General features: G+C 52.7%; 1 protein-coding gene across 3 annotated transcripts in view; it reads left to right on the plus strand.

The window, feature by feature from the left end:
- LOC144685008 (protein kinase C-binding protein NELL1-like) overlaps positions 1–18973 on the plus strand; it is an 814339-nt gene that overhangs the window by 77758 nt on the left and 717608 nt on the right. For 2 of the 3 annotated variants that reach the window (XM_078549518.1, XM_078549520.1), the window contains exon 6: positions 4743–4815. The exons of the other annotated variant lie outside the window; for it this stretch is intronic. In XM_078549518.1, coding sequence (XP_078405644.1) covers positions 4743–4815 — 73 coding nt within the window. The remainder of the gene's footprint in view (positions 1–4742; positions 4816–18973) is intronic. 3 annotated transcript variants of the gene reach the window in all.

The following is an 18973-nucleotide window of genomic DNA, read 5'->3' on the forward strand; positions in this document are numbered from 1 at the left end:
GAAATAAAAGAAGTAGATGTCTTTTTTTAAGTCTTCCTCTCCTCCAGGAGCCCAGCGAGAAACGTATGGACCCTCCGCCGGGCGTTCCTGTCCAACTCGGGGGGCCTTTAGGGCCTCGCAGGTGGACCAGAACATCAGCGGAAACGAATGCCACTGGACCCTGTCTCAGTGACTGCGATTACTCACTTAAAAAGTCCTGGAGTTCCCCAACAGGGATGAGGGGAGAATCGGTGGGGGGCACCAGGGTATTCACCAGCTCACCCGACAACGACTCTAAGTCGTCCCTGGTGCTCACCACCAAAACTCCGTCCTCCTCCAGGTCGTCACCTCCAGCTTCCAACCCCTCCCCCGCGTTGAGTACGGGGGCTGGTCCGGAGCTGCCAGTCGGCTCCGCCTCCACCTCGATCCCACCCCCAGGATCAAGGGCAGAGGGGTCCTCTCTGGTCTCCTCTTGGGGATTGGGGTCAGAGGGCGGCAGAGGCTCAGAGCCCTGCTCCCCCTCAGGTGCCGGGTCACCTGGTGAGTTTGGAAAAAGCACCGGACCTCAGACAGTGGTGCCCAGCGCTGCAGGTTGGGAGGGAGGCTTTCTTCACCACTGCCACCCAATGACCTAGTGCGATGGGCCAAGAACGGAGTGCCGCAGTCCCCTGGCGGGAAAGATGACATCTTGGGGGCATAACGCGGGTTAGGGTGGGGCACCACCTCCAGGGTAGTATCTTCACAGACCCATGAGGGGCTCTGCTCAGGGGACTGTAACGCTGGAACAGGGGTAACAGGGGTAATGGGGGATCTGGGTTTGGGCTCCCACCTCAGAGGGCAGAGCGAGGACTTGTGTGGTGGAGATGCCACCATCTCTTCAATCGGGGGAGGGGACACATCCAACCTCATCAGGTAGAACATCCTCCCCCTCCGAGGGGTGATGTCTCTTCCGGGGTAGGCTGGGGGGCGGGGGAGACCTCCATCTGCGAGGCCCACTCCGGACGCTGCGCCCCCTGGGGTTCAGGCAAGACCACCTTTTTTTTTAAAGAGACAACCGGCTTGGGGATGCCGCCGGGCCCAGCACATGGCACTGAGGCACACACGGGCCCGGGAGTACGCGCGGAAGCAGCACCGGGACCAGATGTTATCGTCGTTCCCCCCCCTACCGCGAGCCGGTGTCTCTAGGGGCTTGGATGTCTGGGTGGTTTTGAGGGGTCTTGGGGGCCGCCCCCCGGTTGGTGGGCCTTCCTCTGCGCCTTCTTATGGTGATGGCGATGGCTGCCGGCAGAACCTCCCCTTGCGGGGAGGGAGACGGAGTGGTGGCGGGGGGGGGTAGGAAGGAGCGGCGGTGCCAGCTGCGGCCGCCTGGGTGGTGCTGGCGGCCTTGGAGGCGGGGGCAGTTCTCCCTCACATGCCCCACCCCCTTACAGGCCTGGCACTGCACGCCATCCGCTGACCAAAAGATGCGTTAGGCGGCCCCCCCCCACCCTCCCCCCCCCCCGCCTCAGGGGTAACACCAAAGCCCCCCCCCACCACCACCTCTGTGCACTCCTCCCGGGCCGGGCACACAAAAACCTGGCGCCGGAAGGAGTACACGTGGCGAGGGGTCATTTAGGCCGAGCGGGATCAGGACTACTTCCGTCTTCACCCCCCCCCCCAGGTGATGAAGATGAGGGAGGAGGAGCTCATCGGGGACCAAGGGCGTTAGACCATAGGAGCCTCTGGGCGATGGCCTCCAGCGGGTCCACCGCCAGGAACGTCCCGCCCACCGTGAGCCCTTTTTCCCGAGGGCGAGGTGCACCACCCGCTCGGCCTTTAGGAAGAGCACGGCCCTCCCGTACATTTTCGAGGCCGCGACGATGGCCGAGGGGTCAACGACCCCACCCCACCCCACCGCCTGAACGCAGGCCCCGATGGTCATTGTGGGGCCGGGTGTAACACTTCACCCCAAGCTGACGGGTCAGCAATTTAAATGGTGACGGGGCCGTGGGAGATGCAGGGGCTGCAGGGGCCACCGGCCCCGGCATAGGGTGGTCTGAGCGGGCACCACCACCGGCCAAGATGGTGCCGCCATCGGGGAGTGCCACACCCACCCCGATACAGGTAAAATAGGACAGCCCGGAGCAAAGGGGAGGGAAAGAGAGGGAGAGAGAAGGAGGGAGAGAGAAGGAGGGAGAGAGAAGGAGGGAGAGAGAAGGAGGGAGAGAGAAGGAGGGAGAGAGAAGGAGGGAGAGAGAAGGAGGGAGAGAGAAGGAGGGAGAGAGAAGGAGGGAGAGAGAAGGAGGGAGAGAGAAGGAGGGAGAGAGAAGGAGGGAGAGAGAAGGAGGGAGAGAAGACAGATTGACAAACGCCTCGATGTTTCCAGAGGTGCGGGGTGGGGTGGTGGTGGTTTATTTGTTGGTGGTTTATTTGGTGGTGGTTTATTTCGATCTTTGGCTGTGGGGGAGGATCCTTCCCCTGAGCAGCTAGCACTGCCCAGGCACAGTTCAGGAACGGTTGACGAAAGTCCTTGGGCACAACTGGCTCTGGGCAGCACTAGCCAACCCAGGCCAGGAAAGGGAGGGCAGAGTGGAGTTTCACAGCCCTCCCTCCTTCACTCTTCCTTCCTCCCCCTTCAGGCAACCAAGCAGTTAAATTCGAGTCTATATTTTTTCCCCCAGGTACCCACCTCCAGCACGCCCTTCCCCCTCTGGCTGTAGTAGAGTCCTCGGCTCTCCTCGAACTCCCGCTCCCAGGCCCAGGCTCTTCAGGCCTTAGTAGGCCTCACAAGGCCCCACCCTGCCCTGCAATAGCAGGATGGAATAGCAGCAGCAGGTTATCCCAAGACAGCTTCAGGAACAGCTCCAGGAATACCGCAGTGTGGAAATCGACAGGAGGAGCAGCAGCCAGAAGACAGCAGCAAAACAGGAGCCACAGTCGGAATCCCACAGTATCCACAGGAATACGGCAGTCTGGAAATCCAACAGCAGGAGCAGCCGGCAACAGCACACAGCAACAGCCAACACCCAACTCTCCCTACTCCCAACTGCAGCAGCAGCAACGATTGCTGAGAGCAATCTAGGAGAATGAGTTGCACAGCCTGGACACGGGTGTTAATCACTTGTACATAATGTTCACTATTGTCCATAAACTCCCAAGAATGTCTCCCTGCCTATGGCTCCTTGTTCTGATGAGTAGTGTCCTTGTCACTCAGATATGAAACCTTTCTGCACAAGATAAAGGCAGGTGTCCCAGTCCAGGGCCTCTTCCCTGTGCTCTGCGCGGCTTCAGACCACAGTCATGCTCCAGCCTCACACTCCCTGGAAACATTACTGATGTCTGCACCTTGGCAGTGCTGGTCATTGCTGCCATAATGTAGTGGGCAGGTGCCACAGAGTTCTCTCATACTCTCAGTGTGCTCTCAGCACCTTTAAGGTGGGGCTGGCCCTCATCACACCAGCATCTGTGACCAGTGATGCTGCGCACCAGCTCCTGAAGGGCTGAGGTGCTGAAGGCGGACACAGCATCAGATGTGTCTAAAGTTTCATGGCTGCATTTCTGAGATGGCCCTGATCATGGAGCACAAGCGATCTGCCCTCGGCTACTCGGGTCAGGCATTCTCAGAGGCTATGTGAAGATCTGTGGAGTGGTCCTCACTATATGTTGTCATAATCCTCCTGCGATCGAGTGACTATTAGGGCCTTTTCTGCATCTCCATGACAGGAGCATTCTCTCAGAGGGTATTGGTGCTGAGATAAGCCAGACTGGAGTCAAATTCTCACAACTGTGATGTGAGGATCTACGGGGACACCTCGCTACATGTTGTCATCATCCTCCACCAATCTGGCAGCTATGAGGGCCTCCCGAGTGCGCCTGCCTCGGCTGGCCAGCACGAGGGCCTCATCCCCGTCATCGTCACCACCTAGGACCCCCTCACCCTCATCCCTGTCAGCATCCTCCTCATCGGAGGAGACGTGCAGCTCCTCCATCTCCTCCTCAGCCAGCTTCTGATGACTATACAACCATTGCTGATTGTCGTAAACACCCAACTAGTTTCCTTTAGGGAAGGAAACCTGCTGTCCTTACCTGGTCTGGCCTACGTGTGACTCTTGGAAAAAAACAAAGCCCTCTGAACAAGGGCAACGAGGGATGGACAATAAATGCTGGCCTAGTCAGCGATGCCCACATCCCATGAATGAATAAAAAAAAAATTACCTGGAATAATCTCCACAAACTTGATTGATAACTGCTGATGTTAATTTTACCCATCGTAAAAGTATTTGACTTGCCCACTTTTGTTTTGTGAATGAATGAATAGGTCTGTAAAAGATTCTCAATTAGTGAATGAATCATTAACATTATCGAATTTTCATTGTGCATTTGACACAATGATTGCACTTTGGCTTTGTTATGAAATGTGAGTGTCCCAAACCTGATTGAAATTTGACAGAGAGACCCTGCCATTAATAAAGGAAGTTATAATATGGAATCTTACAATGAGTACTAAGACAATAGTTTTTTTTATTTTAAAACTGGACGAAGGCTTTCCATGAGGTTGGAGCATCTAATCACTGTTGTTTGACTTAACCAAGCACACCATGGCTGGCATAGATGTCATGCTGTGAAGTAAAATGTATTCCTGAAGAGTCTGACTGTTTTCTCTGTCAGAAATTGTTCCAGCCATTTGTAAGTGATTCCAGCCACATGAATACTAATGTTTTAAATTTGTGTCACGCTGTGACTTATGCTCATTTCCCCCTATTCTGTGTGTGTTTTTTTTTTAGGGCATTTTGCAAGATGTCAAAATCATCTTGATCCCTAATGGATATATAATACAGTGCCCAAATCTTAATCGCAGTAAGTACCTAGTATGTTTCTACCATAATACCTGTCAGTCACGATGCATTACAGTGAACATTGAAAATCAATTTCAAGTCACAAGTCTGAAATTTATATAAGTTTGTATATCTAAAGAGTAAATATTAAAATGGAAATTATGTCTTTTTAAAGCATTTTAATTGCAGTTTTTTTCCTACTGAGATTTTTTGCTGTGTTAGATAGGAATACCAACTGATCGGTTTAGTCTTCAGTGTTTTATTTCTGACCATATTGCATGTTAAACGCTGAACAAGACTAAGATCATTACATTCTGAATTCCTATAAAATATTTTTGTTCTTGACATTTGTATGGTTCAGTTGGTAACACTATTGCCATCCCATTCAGAACGTTGTGGGTTCAACTGCAAACGATGGACTTGAGCTGACACTTTGCTGCAGTACTGAAGGAGTGCACAAGTGTTGAAAGTACCTTCTTTTAGATGTGATGTTAAACCGAGAATCCATCTGCTGGCTCAGATGGACATGAAAGATTCCAGGGTTTAACTTGTGAAAGGGCAGGAAGCTCTGACCAATAGTCTTCCCTCACCCAGCGCTGCTAAAAATGGATTAATTGGTAACTTTATTTATGTGCTGTTTGTAGGAATTTGCTGCGCATGAATTGGCTGCGGCATTTTCTTGCAAAACAATAGCGATCGTACTTCAAAAATTAGTTGTGATTTGTTGTGGAACATAGTGGGGAGGAGAGGTTGCTATTTAAAGGCATGCTTAGTCTTCCTTTTCTTCCCTTCTACATGGAATGTATTTAATTATCATTCTTAAGATGGTACGTTTTCAAAAAAAAATTGCCATTCTAGTCACCCTTGTGAAAAAATTAAATGCTAGTTCTTTGTAATGCCAAACATTACGTGAATAACCTAGGGTTTTTTTATATAGATCACCAGATTCTCATGACATCAGTGATAGTAATTGCAGGACCAAACACAAGCTGATGCCACAAAGCTAATGAAAGGAAAAAGATTTGCATTTATATATCACCTTTCATAATGATAGGAAACTTCAAAGTGCTTTATGGATACTTAATTACTTTTGAAGTCTCATGTTACGACCAGGTTAGGAGGGGTGAGCTGTCCTGCTCCTGAGTTGCTTGATGTTGCTAATTCAATTTGTACTTAACTGTGTATAGCTCAGTGTAAGAATTAAGTCAGCCAGATTCCTTGAGTTAACAAGTAAGGAGTTAGTTTTATCACTAAAACTCACTCAGGTAAAGATACAGAAATTTTTAACAAAAGGTTTTAGAATGTATGATTATATCCAACTTCCCACTAATGCAAAAACACATTCCCCAGGATTGCTCAAAATGAAATAAAACTTTACAAAGTATCCGATGTTAAAACTTGGCCAAAGGAAAATACAGGTAAAGTCAGAAAAGTTATTCACCAGTTGTCCAAATGCTTGTTCACAGTTAGAGAATCACTTCCCATGGTGGCTGCTGGTACTCAGGTTTCTCGCTGAAGGAGTCATTCTGCAGTTATGGCTGTTTGATTCTCTTTTCTCTGGAAGGCAATGACGTTGAGTTGGAATCCTCCGTTAAGAACTCTCGGTTTGCGGCGGTGAGGCCTTGTGGTGGATTTTCAAAACCGCAAACAGGACTGTATTGAGAGAGATTTCTGGGGTGGCGGGGGTGCGGGGGCATAAGCTGTTGCCCCTACTGGCCCTGTGATCGTCTCTGTCTGTTAGTTGAAATCCAAAATATTTTATACCCAAGAAGTGGGTCACGCGACCCCTATCTAGTTTCAACCTGGGGCTCATGTCGGCCACTGTCTCTGGGAGCTCCGTGTGTCTCCATAAAATGACTTGTGGCCTTCACAAATGCAACTTAGTAACTGCTGTAGGCTAGTGCGTTTGTTTAACACAAAATGTTCTTTTCAAATATATATAAGGTGACATTACAAATTAATATTCTATATAGCACATCTTTGTAACATTAGTCACTGTTGTAATGAAGTAGATCATTCATTTTACAGTGGATATTTTCACTGCAAATTACAAAAATAATTTGAAAGGATTCAGAAATTAAAGGTAAAGATAATTAAGAGAATTGGTAAGGTGGATGTGGATTTGAGAAGTAAGGGATTTTGCGGCTGCAAAAACAAGCTAACTTATAAAGAATTGTTTTTTTTTCCATCTCTGGAAACACGTTGCCACCCAATTGAACAATGACTGTAAAGGGAATTTGACAGATCGTACAGTTTGTAGAAAAATATGAAGTTGTTAGATTGGGTCCCAGAAGAGAAATGGGACTAGATGTTCTTTTCTTATCCCTGAGTCCTTTCAGCCAATTGAACTAGAGACTGTGGAGCATATTTTTTCCATTACTCATCAAAGTGCCTGCAGATGGAAAGCAGACTGGAGTTTCTGCACATATGAATTTTTACTCCAGTGAATTTCTGTTCCCTGAATCAACATCATTGTCACAATCTGAGCTCGGATTTGGAGAGCTGATTGGTGGACACAGGCATGATGGAAAAAGAGCAACCTCACATGAGGAAGTGGGCACTTTAACCTGCACCCACAGCTCTGTACCTAGAGCGTGCGCAGAGTGCTTCTTCAATCGTTGATGTTGGTATACCAATGTTTATCTCAATTTCTCTCTCCCTGCACTTTTATTTTACCAGAGCGGCTGGCGTATTTATTAGTGGAGAAGGATTTCAGATAATTTCACTGCCCATTCAGAAACAGCCATCAGTTTTTAGGGTGAAATTTATACTGTTTAAGGGGGGGTGGAGCAGGTGAAGCCAGATAGAAGGCCAGCGATAGGTAGGGGCGAGGGAGAGATTGACAAAGATGTCAAGGACAAAGGGAGCGTTAATGTAAGGGCTACTGAGATGTCTTCCTTCTTCCTTAACTGAGGTTTCCCACCCAGTGTGGTTGACAGGGCCCTCAACCGTGTCAGACCCATCTCTCTGCGTTCCATATGGACTCTTCCCTCCGGGACACCCTGGTCCACTCCTCCATCACCCCCAACACCTCATCCCCTTTCCACGGCACCTTCCCATGCAATCACAGAAGGTGCAACACTTGCCCCGTTACCTCCTCCCTCTTCACCGTCCAAGGGCCCAAACACTCCTTTCAGGTGAAACAGCGTTTCACTTACATCTCCTTCAATTTGGGCTGTTGCGTTCGCTGCTCCCAATGCGGTCTCCTCTACATTACAGACTGGGTGACTGCTTTGCTGAACACCTTCGGTCTGTCTGCAAGCCAGACCTCCCTGTTGCTCGCCATTTCAACACACCACCCTGCTCTCATGCCCACATGTCCATCCTTGGCCTGCTGCAATGTTCCAGTGAAGCTCAACGCAAACTGGAGGAACAGCAGCTCATCTTCCGACTAGGCACTTTACAGCCTTCCGGACTTAACATGGAGTTCAGCAACTTCAGACCATGAACTCTCTCCTTCATCCTCACCCCCTTTTTAAATCCCTTTTTTCAAAGTTCATTTTTATTTTTTATCCACTTATTTTCATTTTTAATTATTTTCATTTTTATTCATTTATTCATTGCTTTATCCCCCTTTTTATCCCATTTCTGATCCTTTTCCTCACCCCGCCCCCCACAAGAGCCATCTGTTACTTGCTCATGTTGTTCTTTCCAGAGTGCTTACCCTTGTCCTGCTATTAACACATTCTGCTTTCTGACCTTTATGCCACCATCAGCACCTCCTTTAGCCCTTACCTAACACTCCCTTTGTCCTTTTGTTCATGACATCTTTGTCAACCTTTCCTTTGTCCCCACTTATCGCTGGCCTTCGATCCAGCTTCACCTGCTCCACCCCAGTTAAGCAGTGTAAATTTCATCACAATTCTACTTCCCTGCAGCTCTGAAGAAGAGTCATATGGACTCATAACGTTAACTCTGTTTCTCTCTCCGCAGGTGCTGTTAGACCTGCTGACTTTTTCCAGCATTTTGTGTTTTTGTTTCAGATTTCCAGTATCCGCAATATTTTGCTTTTATCAGTTTTTAGGGATTAGCTCTCAGAGATTGTGGTATAGTCGACCTGTTTCACTTGGTTGTGCTCTCAACTGGGTCTTTCTACCAATGGAAGTGTTTCTGGCTCCTGCACATTTCAGATGCAAAATCTTGCAAGCGTAAGACCTTCCACCTACAGAGACCTGTTTTCAAGATTGTTCCCATTAACCCATTGGGGAGAATGATGCTCAGAGGAAACCTACTGGAAAAATAAAAGGCAATGAAGGAGAGAAAAGAAGGAGACAATGAAGTGGAGTTGGAAACGGAATGATTGACAATGAATGGGAGAGGGTAGGAAGCAGAAGTTAGCCGTTATTTTTTGGGGGAGATGGGGGGCAGAAGTTCAGCCCGACACTTTGGCGTGGGGAGGAAAAAGAGTGCCAACATTAACTGAGAAATGGGTTGCGAGGGTGCCAGGATGTACTGAGGAGTGGGTGGAGGCAGAGCGGGGAAGAAAACCTGTGCTAACTCAGGGTGGAATAAGCACCAGCTTAAACTGAGGAGTTGGAGGGGAAAGGGGTACAAGCCTGAATATGGGGGTTGGGAGACAGGGATAAGAGTGACAGTACAAATTGAAGGAGGAAATGGTAGGGTAGTGGTAATGTCACTGGACTAGTAATTTAAAGGCTTAGGCTAATGTCCTGGGGGCATGGGTTCAAATCCCGCCATGGCAGCTGGTAGAATTTAAATACAGTTATTTAATTAAAAACATCTGGAATTGAAAGCTAGCTTCAGTAATGGCGACCATGAAACCACCATTGATGATTGTAAAAACCCATCTGGTTCACTAATGCCCTTTAGGGGAAGAAATCTGCTATCTTTACACAGGCTGGCTTGCATGTGACTCCACAGCAATGTGGTTGGCTATTAACTGCCCTCTAAAATGGCCCAACAAGCCACTCAGTTGTCAAGGGCAATTAGGGATGGGCAACAAATGCTGGCCTTATCTGCGATGTTCAAGTCTCATGAAAGAATAAAACAGGATTGTCACTGTGAAAGAGTAGGGAGAATGGCGGGGTGGGGTATGGTGCCTCTTTGACTTGGGGGTGAGATTGGGAGAGTGACTGTTTAGCCAACTCTCGGTGAAGTAATGGTCTGAGGTTTAACAATTAAATGTTTAGTGTTTAATTAAAAATGAAAAACAAGCAATTATTACACATTAAATTATGCTCGTTAACCATATTGCAGTTTTAATTGTGAAATTGCAACATGGCTTAGGGGAGAATTTGCTTGAACTCTTTCAGGAATACACTGCCAGTGTTCTGCCTGCAGCATTTGCACTGCCTCCTTCAGGCTTTTATGTACTTAGGTTCTCTCTTAACCCACCCCAGCGCAAGGAAATGAGTGTGTACACTGCCCGCAGCTTTAAGTTCCAAGTAAACTGCTTGTCTGCACATCATAGACAGGGCCATCCTTAAGTTGTCCGGTTTCTTCTTTGCGGAGACGGAATGGGTTGAACTGTGCAGGTGTATTTGAACCTGTTGGTCAGCTCTTTCTGGTTGGCATGTATGCGCAACTTATTTTCAGGTCCAGTGGTTCCCAAGCTTCCTAAATTGAACTGAGTGAATTAAGCCGCAAAGCAATTTTGGTTTTTCCAGAAATCTCCATCAGCCTCGGCAGTCCTTAGGGAGATGGTTGAATTGGTCTCGAATCGGTAGAACGTCATCTTGGGAACCAAGCACCCCCTTCATCTTGTATTCCATTACCCAGGAGGCATAGAGATGCCCCATGACATCTGAGCTGCTCATGAACAGAGTGAGAAAGGGTGGGAGTTTTGTGGCTGATAAGGTTGCGTAACTGTGTGTAGTGTCAATATCTGCCATGTCTCGAGTTCTGGCAGCGGTAAAGCAGGTCAGTCAGTGCAAGATATTGATCCAGGTCTTTTGGTTAGCGGGGGATTGGGAGTGTCCACTGCTGACTGCAATTTAAACTGCCCACCTACCTCTTTACACTCGAGCCTTTGCACCTTCCGATCCCGGTTCCAGTTAGTATCCAGTAACAGGTGGAGCTGGGAGGCCAAGTGGCAAAGTGTAATTCCAGAGCAGTCACACGCACTTTTACATTGAGAACTAAAGACAGGCCCCTTGAGGTCTGTCTTCAGCTCATTGACTTGCAGTGATTTAAAATGGACCTGTTAAACTCTGAAACGGCACAGTCAGCAACCACCCCCCCCCATTGCCCCCGATAATGTTCCGCCCCCCACTAACAATGCTCACCATCACCTTTTTAAGGGCAATTAAGGATGGGCAATAAATGCTGCCCCAGCTGGAGATGCCCACACCCCATGGATGAATAAAAAAAAATGCTCACCCCCCATCCCTCTCGTCAGTGCTCACCACCCCCACCTCCCCACAATCGTCACCCCCCCATCCCTCTGGTCAGTGCTCACCGCCCCCACCTCCCCACGATCCTCACCCCCATCCCTCTCGTCAGTGCTCAACACCCCCACCTCCCCACGATCCTCACCCCCCCATCCCTCTCATCAGTGCTCACCGCCCCCACCTCCCCACAATCCTCACCCCCCCATCCCTCTCGTCAGTGCTCACCCCCCCCCACCTCCCCACAATCGTCACCCCCCCATCCCTCTGGTCAGTGCTCACCGCCCCCAGCTCCCCACAATCCTCACACCCCCATCCCTCTCGTCAGTGCTCACCGCACCCACCTCCCCACAATCCTCACTCCGCCCCCATCCCTCTTGTCAGTGCTCACCGCCCCCACCTCCCCACATTCCTCACTCCGCCCCCATCCCTCTCGTCAGTGCTCACCGCCCCCACCTCCCCACATTCCTCACTCCGCCCCCATCCCTCTCGTCAATTCTCACCCCCCCCCACCTACCCACAATCCTCACCCCCCCCATCCCTCTCGTCAGTGCTCACTACCCCCACCTCCCCACGATCCTCACCCCCCCCATCCCTCTCGTCAGTGCTCAACGCCCCCACCTCCTCACAATCCTCACCCCCCCATCCCTCTGGTCAGTGCTCACCGCCCCCACCTCCCCACAATCCTCACCCCCCCATCCCTCTCGTCAGTGCTCACCACCCCCACCTCCCCACAATCCTCACTCCGCCCCCATCCCTCTCGTCAGTGCTCAACGCCCCCACCTCCCCACAATCCTCACCCCCCCATCCCTCTCGTCAGTGCTCACCGCCCCCACCTCCCCACAATCCTCACCCCCCATCCCTCTCGTCAGTGCTCACTGCCCCCACCTCCCCACAATCCTCATCCCCCCCCATCCCTCTCGTCAGTGCTCACCACCCCCATCTCCCCACAATCCTCACCCCCCATCCCTCTGGTCAGTGCTCACCGCCCCCACCTCCCCACAATCCTCATCCCCCCCATCCCTCTCGTCAGTGCTCACCACCCCCACCTCCCCACAATCCTCACCCCCCCATCCCTCTGGTCAGTGCTCACCGCCCCCACCTCCCCACAATCCTCACCCCCCCATCCCTCTGGTCAGTGCTCACTGCCCCCACCTCCCCACAATCCTCACCCCTCCCATCCCTCTCAGTGCTCACCGCCCCCACCTCCCCACAATCCTCACCCCCCCATCCCTCTCGTCAGTGCTCACCGCCCCCACCTCCCCACAATCCTCACCCCCCATCCGTCTCGTCAGTGCTCACCGCCCCCACCTCCCCACAATCCTCACCCCCCCCATCCCTCTCAGTGCTCACCACCCCCACCTCCCCACGATCCTCACCCCCATCCCTCTCGTCAGTGCTCACCGCCCCCACCTCCCTACAATCCTCACCCCCCCCATCCCTCTCGTCAGTGCTCACCGCCCCCACCTCCCTACAATCCTCACCCCCCCCATCCCTCTCGTCAGTGCTCACCGCCCCCACCTCCCTACAATCCTCACCACCCCATCCCTCTCGTCAGTGCTCACCGCCCCCACCTTCCCACAATCCTCACCCCCCCATCCCTCTCGTCAGTGCTCACCGCCCCCACCTCCCCACAATCCTCAACCCCCCCATCCCTCTCGTCAGTGCTCACCGCCCCCACCTCCCCACAATCCTCACCACCCCCATCCCTCTTGTCAGTGCTCACCGCCCCCACCTCCCCACAATCCTCACCCCCCCATCCCTCTCGTCAGTGCTCACCGCCCCCACCTCCCCACAATCCTCACCCCCCCATCCCTCTCGTCAGTGCTCACCACCCCCACCTCCCCACAATCCTCACCCCCCCATTCCTCTCGTCAGTGCTCACCGCCCCCACCTTCCCACAGTCCTCACCCCCCCATCCCTCTCGTCAGTGCTCACTGCCCCCACCTCCCTACAATCCTCACTCCGCCCTCATCCCTCCTGACAGTGCTCATCCCTCCACCTCCTGACAGTGTTCACCCTCCCCACCTTCCTGACATTGCTCACCCTCCACCTCCCCACAATCCTCACCCCCCACCTCCTGACAATGCTCATCCCTCTACCTCCTGACAGTGTTCACCCTCCCACCTCCCTGACTGCCAAACCCCCCTAGCTCCTGACAGTGGTCACCTCCCCACCCTCCTGACCTTGCTCCCCACCCATCCTCCTGACAATGCTCACCACCCACCCCCCCACCACCTGTTGACAATGCTCACCTCCCCCCACCCCCACCTCCTGACAATGCCCACCCCCCCCCAGCTGCTGACATGCTCACCCACCCTACCCTCACGGCAATGCTCACTCCCCCCCCACCTCTCAACAATGCTCAACCCCCCCACAATGTTCATCCCCCTCTCCTGACAGTGCTGGTCCCTCCCTCACCCCTCAGCAATGCTCACCCCCACACCTTGCTCAGCCTCTCCACCCCCGCCACCCGAACAATGTGCATTTTCCCTGGGCCCCGCACTTCCTGACAATTCTGACCCTTCAGATGTCAACCGGATAGGAGCCAGGGATTCAAGAGGCTGAGTCGGAAAGGTGGGGGGGTGGTGGGAACATTGCCAAGGAGGGGAGGGGAGCATTGCCGGGAGGGGTAGCGCGATGAACATTATCAGGAGGGGTGATCAGCATTGCTGGGACAGAGGGGGTGAGCATTGTTGGGTGCTTGGGGGAGGGTTCCTGCACTGTGTCAGGGTTTTTGTGTGTGCTGCAGTGCTTTGACACTCCCGAGAAGGCTTTACACCTGCTAGGAAAAGCTCGAAGGAAATCGGTGCAAAAATCAGAGTAAGTATAGGGCAGACAGCCCAAGTTGGCATGGTTACCGCCATCTCATTCCAGGGAATTGTCCAGCTGCCTGAGCAGGGTTAAAACAGCAATCGGAAGTTTAGACTTCCCGTGTAAGTACCGCACATGTGCCCACACTGGGACTTCCTCAGGATCCTGAGGTGCATCAGGATGAATCATTTGCCACTCCCCTTCTTGGAAGATTCAGGCCATAGTTTGGAATCAAGCACTAAGACAGCTCGACAATTCACATTGGGCTGAATATTCCATCTGGCGGGGGGGGGGCAGACCGAGAGTGGGCGCGGGCGGGCGCTGACCCGATCGCCGCCCGCCATTTTACGTGGCCAATTAAGGCCCACCCAGTGTATTTCCCGACTCCCGAGGATAGCGGGAGTGTGCAGGCGGCGGGTGTGCACAGACCACCGGGTTCGATGGTGACCCGGTCTGTTTAACAGAAGGCCCGGCAGCCTTTTGTAGGCTGCTCACAATGGCCAGTGCTAGGCCGCAGCAGAGGGGTTCGGGTCAGCAGGCCAGGCTGGAGGGTAGGCCAGCAGGGGGCGAAAGCGCCCCTCGTTTTTCCGGTGACTGTCTTGCTGTCCTCCTCGAGGAGGTGGCAGCACGGTGGGAGGTGTTGGTCCCCCAGAGAGGAGGAGGCCCCCCCACATGATGAAACGTGCCTGGGAGGAGGTGGCGGAGGTGGTGAGCTCCCGTGACGTGGTGTGGCGCACCTGGACCCAGCGCCGCAAGCACTTCAATGATATGCTGCGCTCTGGCAGGGTGAGCACCATGTTGGCATTGGGCATTTAACCCAGCAGGTCGGCTTACCCCCTGTGGCTCCCCCCCACCCCCCCAAGTCTCAGTGTCGTGACTACATTGAATCATTGACGGCACTTTTCCTTTGCTGGGTAGGCAAGCAGATAGCGCCCATGCTGAGGTCAGCCTGAGTGGGTCATGAGGAGATGAGTTTTCCCCCGCAGCATGTGTTGATCTTAGTCCCACATGACTGGTTTGGGGGCAACCTGGAGGAGCTGCACCTGGGCGCAGACTCAGAACTCCAGGACATGTCCTAGTCAGGGTGATGAGATGGTGGAAGGGGAGCTTCAAGGTGGCGTGGCAACGAGCCATCTGCTGCCCTCTATGCTGCACGTGCTTGCGCCTCCTTGGTATGGGAGGAAATACCGTGTGGTTCCTAATGTGATGTAGGCAACATGTGTCCAAGGGGGCGGTGGGGGGAGTGGGGAGCAGGCCTAGCATCTTTGTCTGAGTGATCGGCAGCAGCGGGGTGAGGAGGCACTGGGGGCCTGATAAGTCCCAGTCTGGTTGGGGTGTGCCGTGTGTGAACAGAGTCCATGTGCAATTTGCCCTAATCAATGCTCTTCTCTCTTTTCCAAGCGAAGAATGCGCAGAACACAGCGTGTGAGGACTGGAGGCGGCCAGGAACAGCTCTCCATACTAAGCCGCTTCGAGCAGGAGGCCCTTGAGCTGGAGAGGCGACAGGCACCCAGGTCTACTGGTGTCGGTGAGGCTGGGGTGCCACGGCCAGGTATTTATGCCCAACAGTGAGGTCATTGTCCTCCCAACAGCCATAGCAATGATGATTGTTAAATTAGTTATTGTTGCAACATTGCTGGACCATTGGTTATGGGAGGTTAAGCACATAATGAGCCGGGTGGACAGGGGTGAACTTTGTCAGTGTGTGCACGCTAACTGATCCACTGTCCTTGTTCTTCCTTTCAGCATCATCAGAGCACGGCCGGGAGGAGGAGCAGCAGATTCCCCCTCTCACACCTGAGGGCCCTGAAGTCTCACCAGAGTCACACCATTTCTGTGAGGCAGGCACCAGCGCAGATACTAGCACCTCGGTGGGAATTGGAACATCGGCTAGTGTCCCGGGGCACAGCGGTGAGGGCACTTCACAGTCGCTGGAGGAGCTGGCAGAGACAGAGAGTGCCCATGGCGCCAGCAGTCGGAGGACTGCAGGGGACCAGGCACATGCTCAGTCGGTGCCTGATGATTTGCCTCTGGAGTCGTCTGCGACGCAGCAGGTGCAGGAAATGCGGCCGGGTATGCAGGAGCATCTGGGGGAGATACATGAGGCTATGGTTGGCTTGGACTCCATGCTGAGGAGTCTACATGGAGTATCGCAGAAGCAATGAGCCACATGTCTGAGCACCAAGTGTCCTCCATGGAGAGAGTGGCGACTCTCGTGGAGAGCCTACTCTAGGAGACCCGCCAGGGCTTCCTGGGGATGCACTCTGACCAGCAAGCCCTCACATCAACAATGAGCTCAGCTGGTCACTGCCAGTGTGGGAGACGGCGCGGGTATCAAGCTTCCCAGCACATTGTCCATCCACCCATGGTGAACAGGGAGGTCTAAAGCGTCAGCGCAGCAGCTGCCTGTCATCTCTGCGGGCTTCTCTCAGGGCGCTCCGGATGAGGGCGGCAGCTCCTCCGCCCCTCTCCCGGTGACCGTTGCATCCGGTGAGGCTGCGGTGACTGGGGAGATGCCAGCTGTGGAACTGGCAGCTCCCTCCCAGGCAGGGCCAGCACAGGCTCCATGGGCCAGAGGGTGCCCGCCAAGGTCATCGAGGCCAACAGGACAGCACAGTGAGCAGGCTGGCTCAGGTGCCACTCTGAGCGATGGGGCAGCACCAAGATGTAGCACCCGGAAACAAAAGCATAAGGCACCTTAGGCACACCACGGGTTTCTCACTGGTGCTTTTGTGTTGGCCCGAGATGAGGTCCTTACGATTTCTTTTTGATTGTTAACACTATTGTTTTCTCTTTGTGATAAGTTCTTTTGCTTCACACGTTAAATACAGATGTGTGACCATGGCTGAGGGTGCCTCGTTTCTTCTGCATATGTATGGTTTCCAAAAATGTAATGAGTGAATTGTTGGACATTCAGCTTTATTTACAAGGTCCTTAGTTAGTGCTGCTGACCTGGCAGATTTTGCACTTTGGCTTTGAGTATTGAACATACAGCCCAGGCTTGTCCTGGTGGTCCATCTGTGTTGTGTTAGCTGAAGGTTCGTTGGATTAAAGCATCCCGGGTGTCCCTGCCTCCCTGGAGTGGTCCCGGGTCAGCATCTACCCCCTCAGCATTTCCCTGTGCCTGCTCATCCTCAGACTCACTGCTGGACTCATCGTGTGCAGCTGCAGACACTGTGTCGATGTCTTCATCGTCCACTGCGTCTGCCCTTTCCAGCGCAAGATTGTGGAGAGCACAGCGTGCAACCACTATCACCGAGACACGATCTGGGGGGTACTGGAGTGCACCCCCTGAACGGTCCAGGCATCTGAAGCGCATCTTGAGAAGACCGATGGTTCTCTCCACCATAGCCCTTGTGGATGCGTGGCTCCTATTGTAGCGCTGCTCAGCTTCTGTTCTTGGATGGCGGAGAGGCGTCAGGAGCCACCTTCTGAGGGGATAGCCCTTGTCACCCAGCAGCCATCCATCCAGTCGGGCTGGAGCACTGAAGAGCCCCGGCACCTGGGAGTGTCTGAGGATGTAGGCATCGTGAGAGCTGCCTGGGTACCTTGCATAGACTTGTAGAATCAGCATCCTGTGATCACACACTATCTGCACGTTCATGGAATGGGAGCCCTTCCTGTTGACGAAGGCACCGGGCTCACCTGCTGGCGCCTTGATGGCCACATGTGTACAGTCTATTGCACCCTGGACGTGGGGGAAGCTAGCAATGGCCGCGAAGCCTCTGGCTCGCTGTGTCTGACTTGCCTGGTCCCAACGGTAGTGGATGAAGGTCAATGCACGCCTGAACAGAGTGTCTGTAACGTGCTTGACACAAGTGTGGACAGCTGATTGGGAGACACCGCAAAGGTCACCCACCGAGCCCTGGAAGGAGCCAGCTGACTCAAAAGATATTTCAAGTCGAAATATTGGAGGAAGGACAGTGAGGTTGACAGGTGTAACGGCCGTGTAATGTCACAATCATTTGAAACGTAAAGTCAAGCGCCACTTAGTTACTGGAGGGGTTAAAACAGACAGGAGTAAAAATGTAGAAACCTGCAAAACACGTTTGATTTTGCAGGTACTGCATGACCAAGCTGAGGACAGCTCCCTAAAACAGACAGACCACTTTCAACCTAGTCATTCGGTGATCTTGTTCTGAAAGTTACAACACAAGGATCTCCGCCGTTTTTTAATTTCTACGCTCTTGTACAAAATATGTGAACAGAGGCAAATCTTCTGAATAAATCCTTTTAGGAGAGTCGACGATGTTGAGGGCAGCTGTGACCTTCAGAGCCACTGGCATGGGGTGTCCGCCCACACAGTTAGGGGAGATCTCAGGGCCAATCATCTGACAGATATAGTTGACTGTCTCCCTTGCGAGACGGAGCCTCCTTCGACACTGCACCTCAGACATATTGAGGTGACTGCTTCGCCGCCTATATACCCTGGCAGCAGGATAGTGGCGTCTTCTGCGGGCTTTTCCGCCTTGGACTACCTCTTGGCCCTGCATCCCTTGTGCCTGCACCTGTCCTCCCAAAGGTGGCTCCCCTGGAGGCTGAATGTGCACTCCTGGCCTCCTCCCACTTCTAGCCCTCCCTTCCTCCTCAGAGGAGCTGCCTCCTGTGGACAGATCAGCTCCCATTCCCAGGCTAAGGGAAGGCTTCCTGAAACCTGCAGGCCCAGGAAAGATTCCTCACTGCAGAGTGCTGACCTGAAGGTTAAGAGTCCAGAAAAAGCAGTTGTGATGCATTCTCAAGTATTGCAGATCACACAGGCAAGTTTGAAAAACTTTCAATAATAAATACTTCACAGAGCAGAATCACAACCCCACTGAGCCCTCTTATCCCGCCCGTGGATGAGGTTAATACAAATGTCTCCTACCCGTTGCGCCCGTGTGCCGACCCGAAGATCACACGGGTGCCAAAAAATTGGCTTTGATTGAAGACTAAAGGGCCTTAAGTGACCCATTAATTAATGGCGGGCGCTCGTCGGACTTCATCGTGTGCCCGCCCAGCGAAATATCGTGATGGCGCACG

Source organism: Cetorhinus maximus, chromosome 9 (assembly GCF_964194155.1).
Source record: "Cetorhinus maximus chromosome 9, sCetMax3.hap1.1, whole genome shotgun sequence".
In the NCBI taxonomy this organism is placed as follows: Eukaryota; Metazoa; Chordata; class Chondrichthyes; order Lamniformes; family Cetorhinidae; genus Cetorhinus; species Cetorhinus maximus.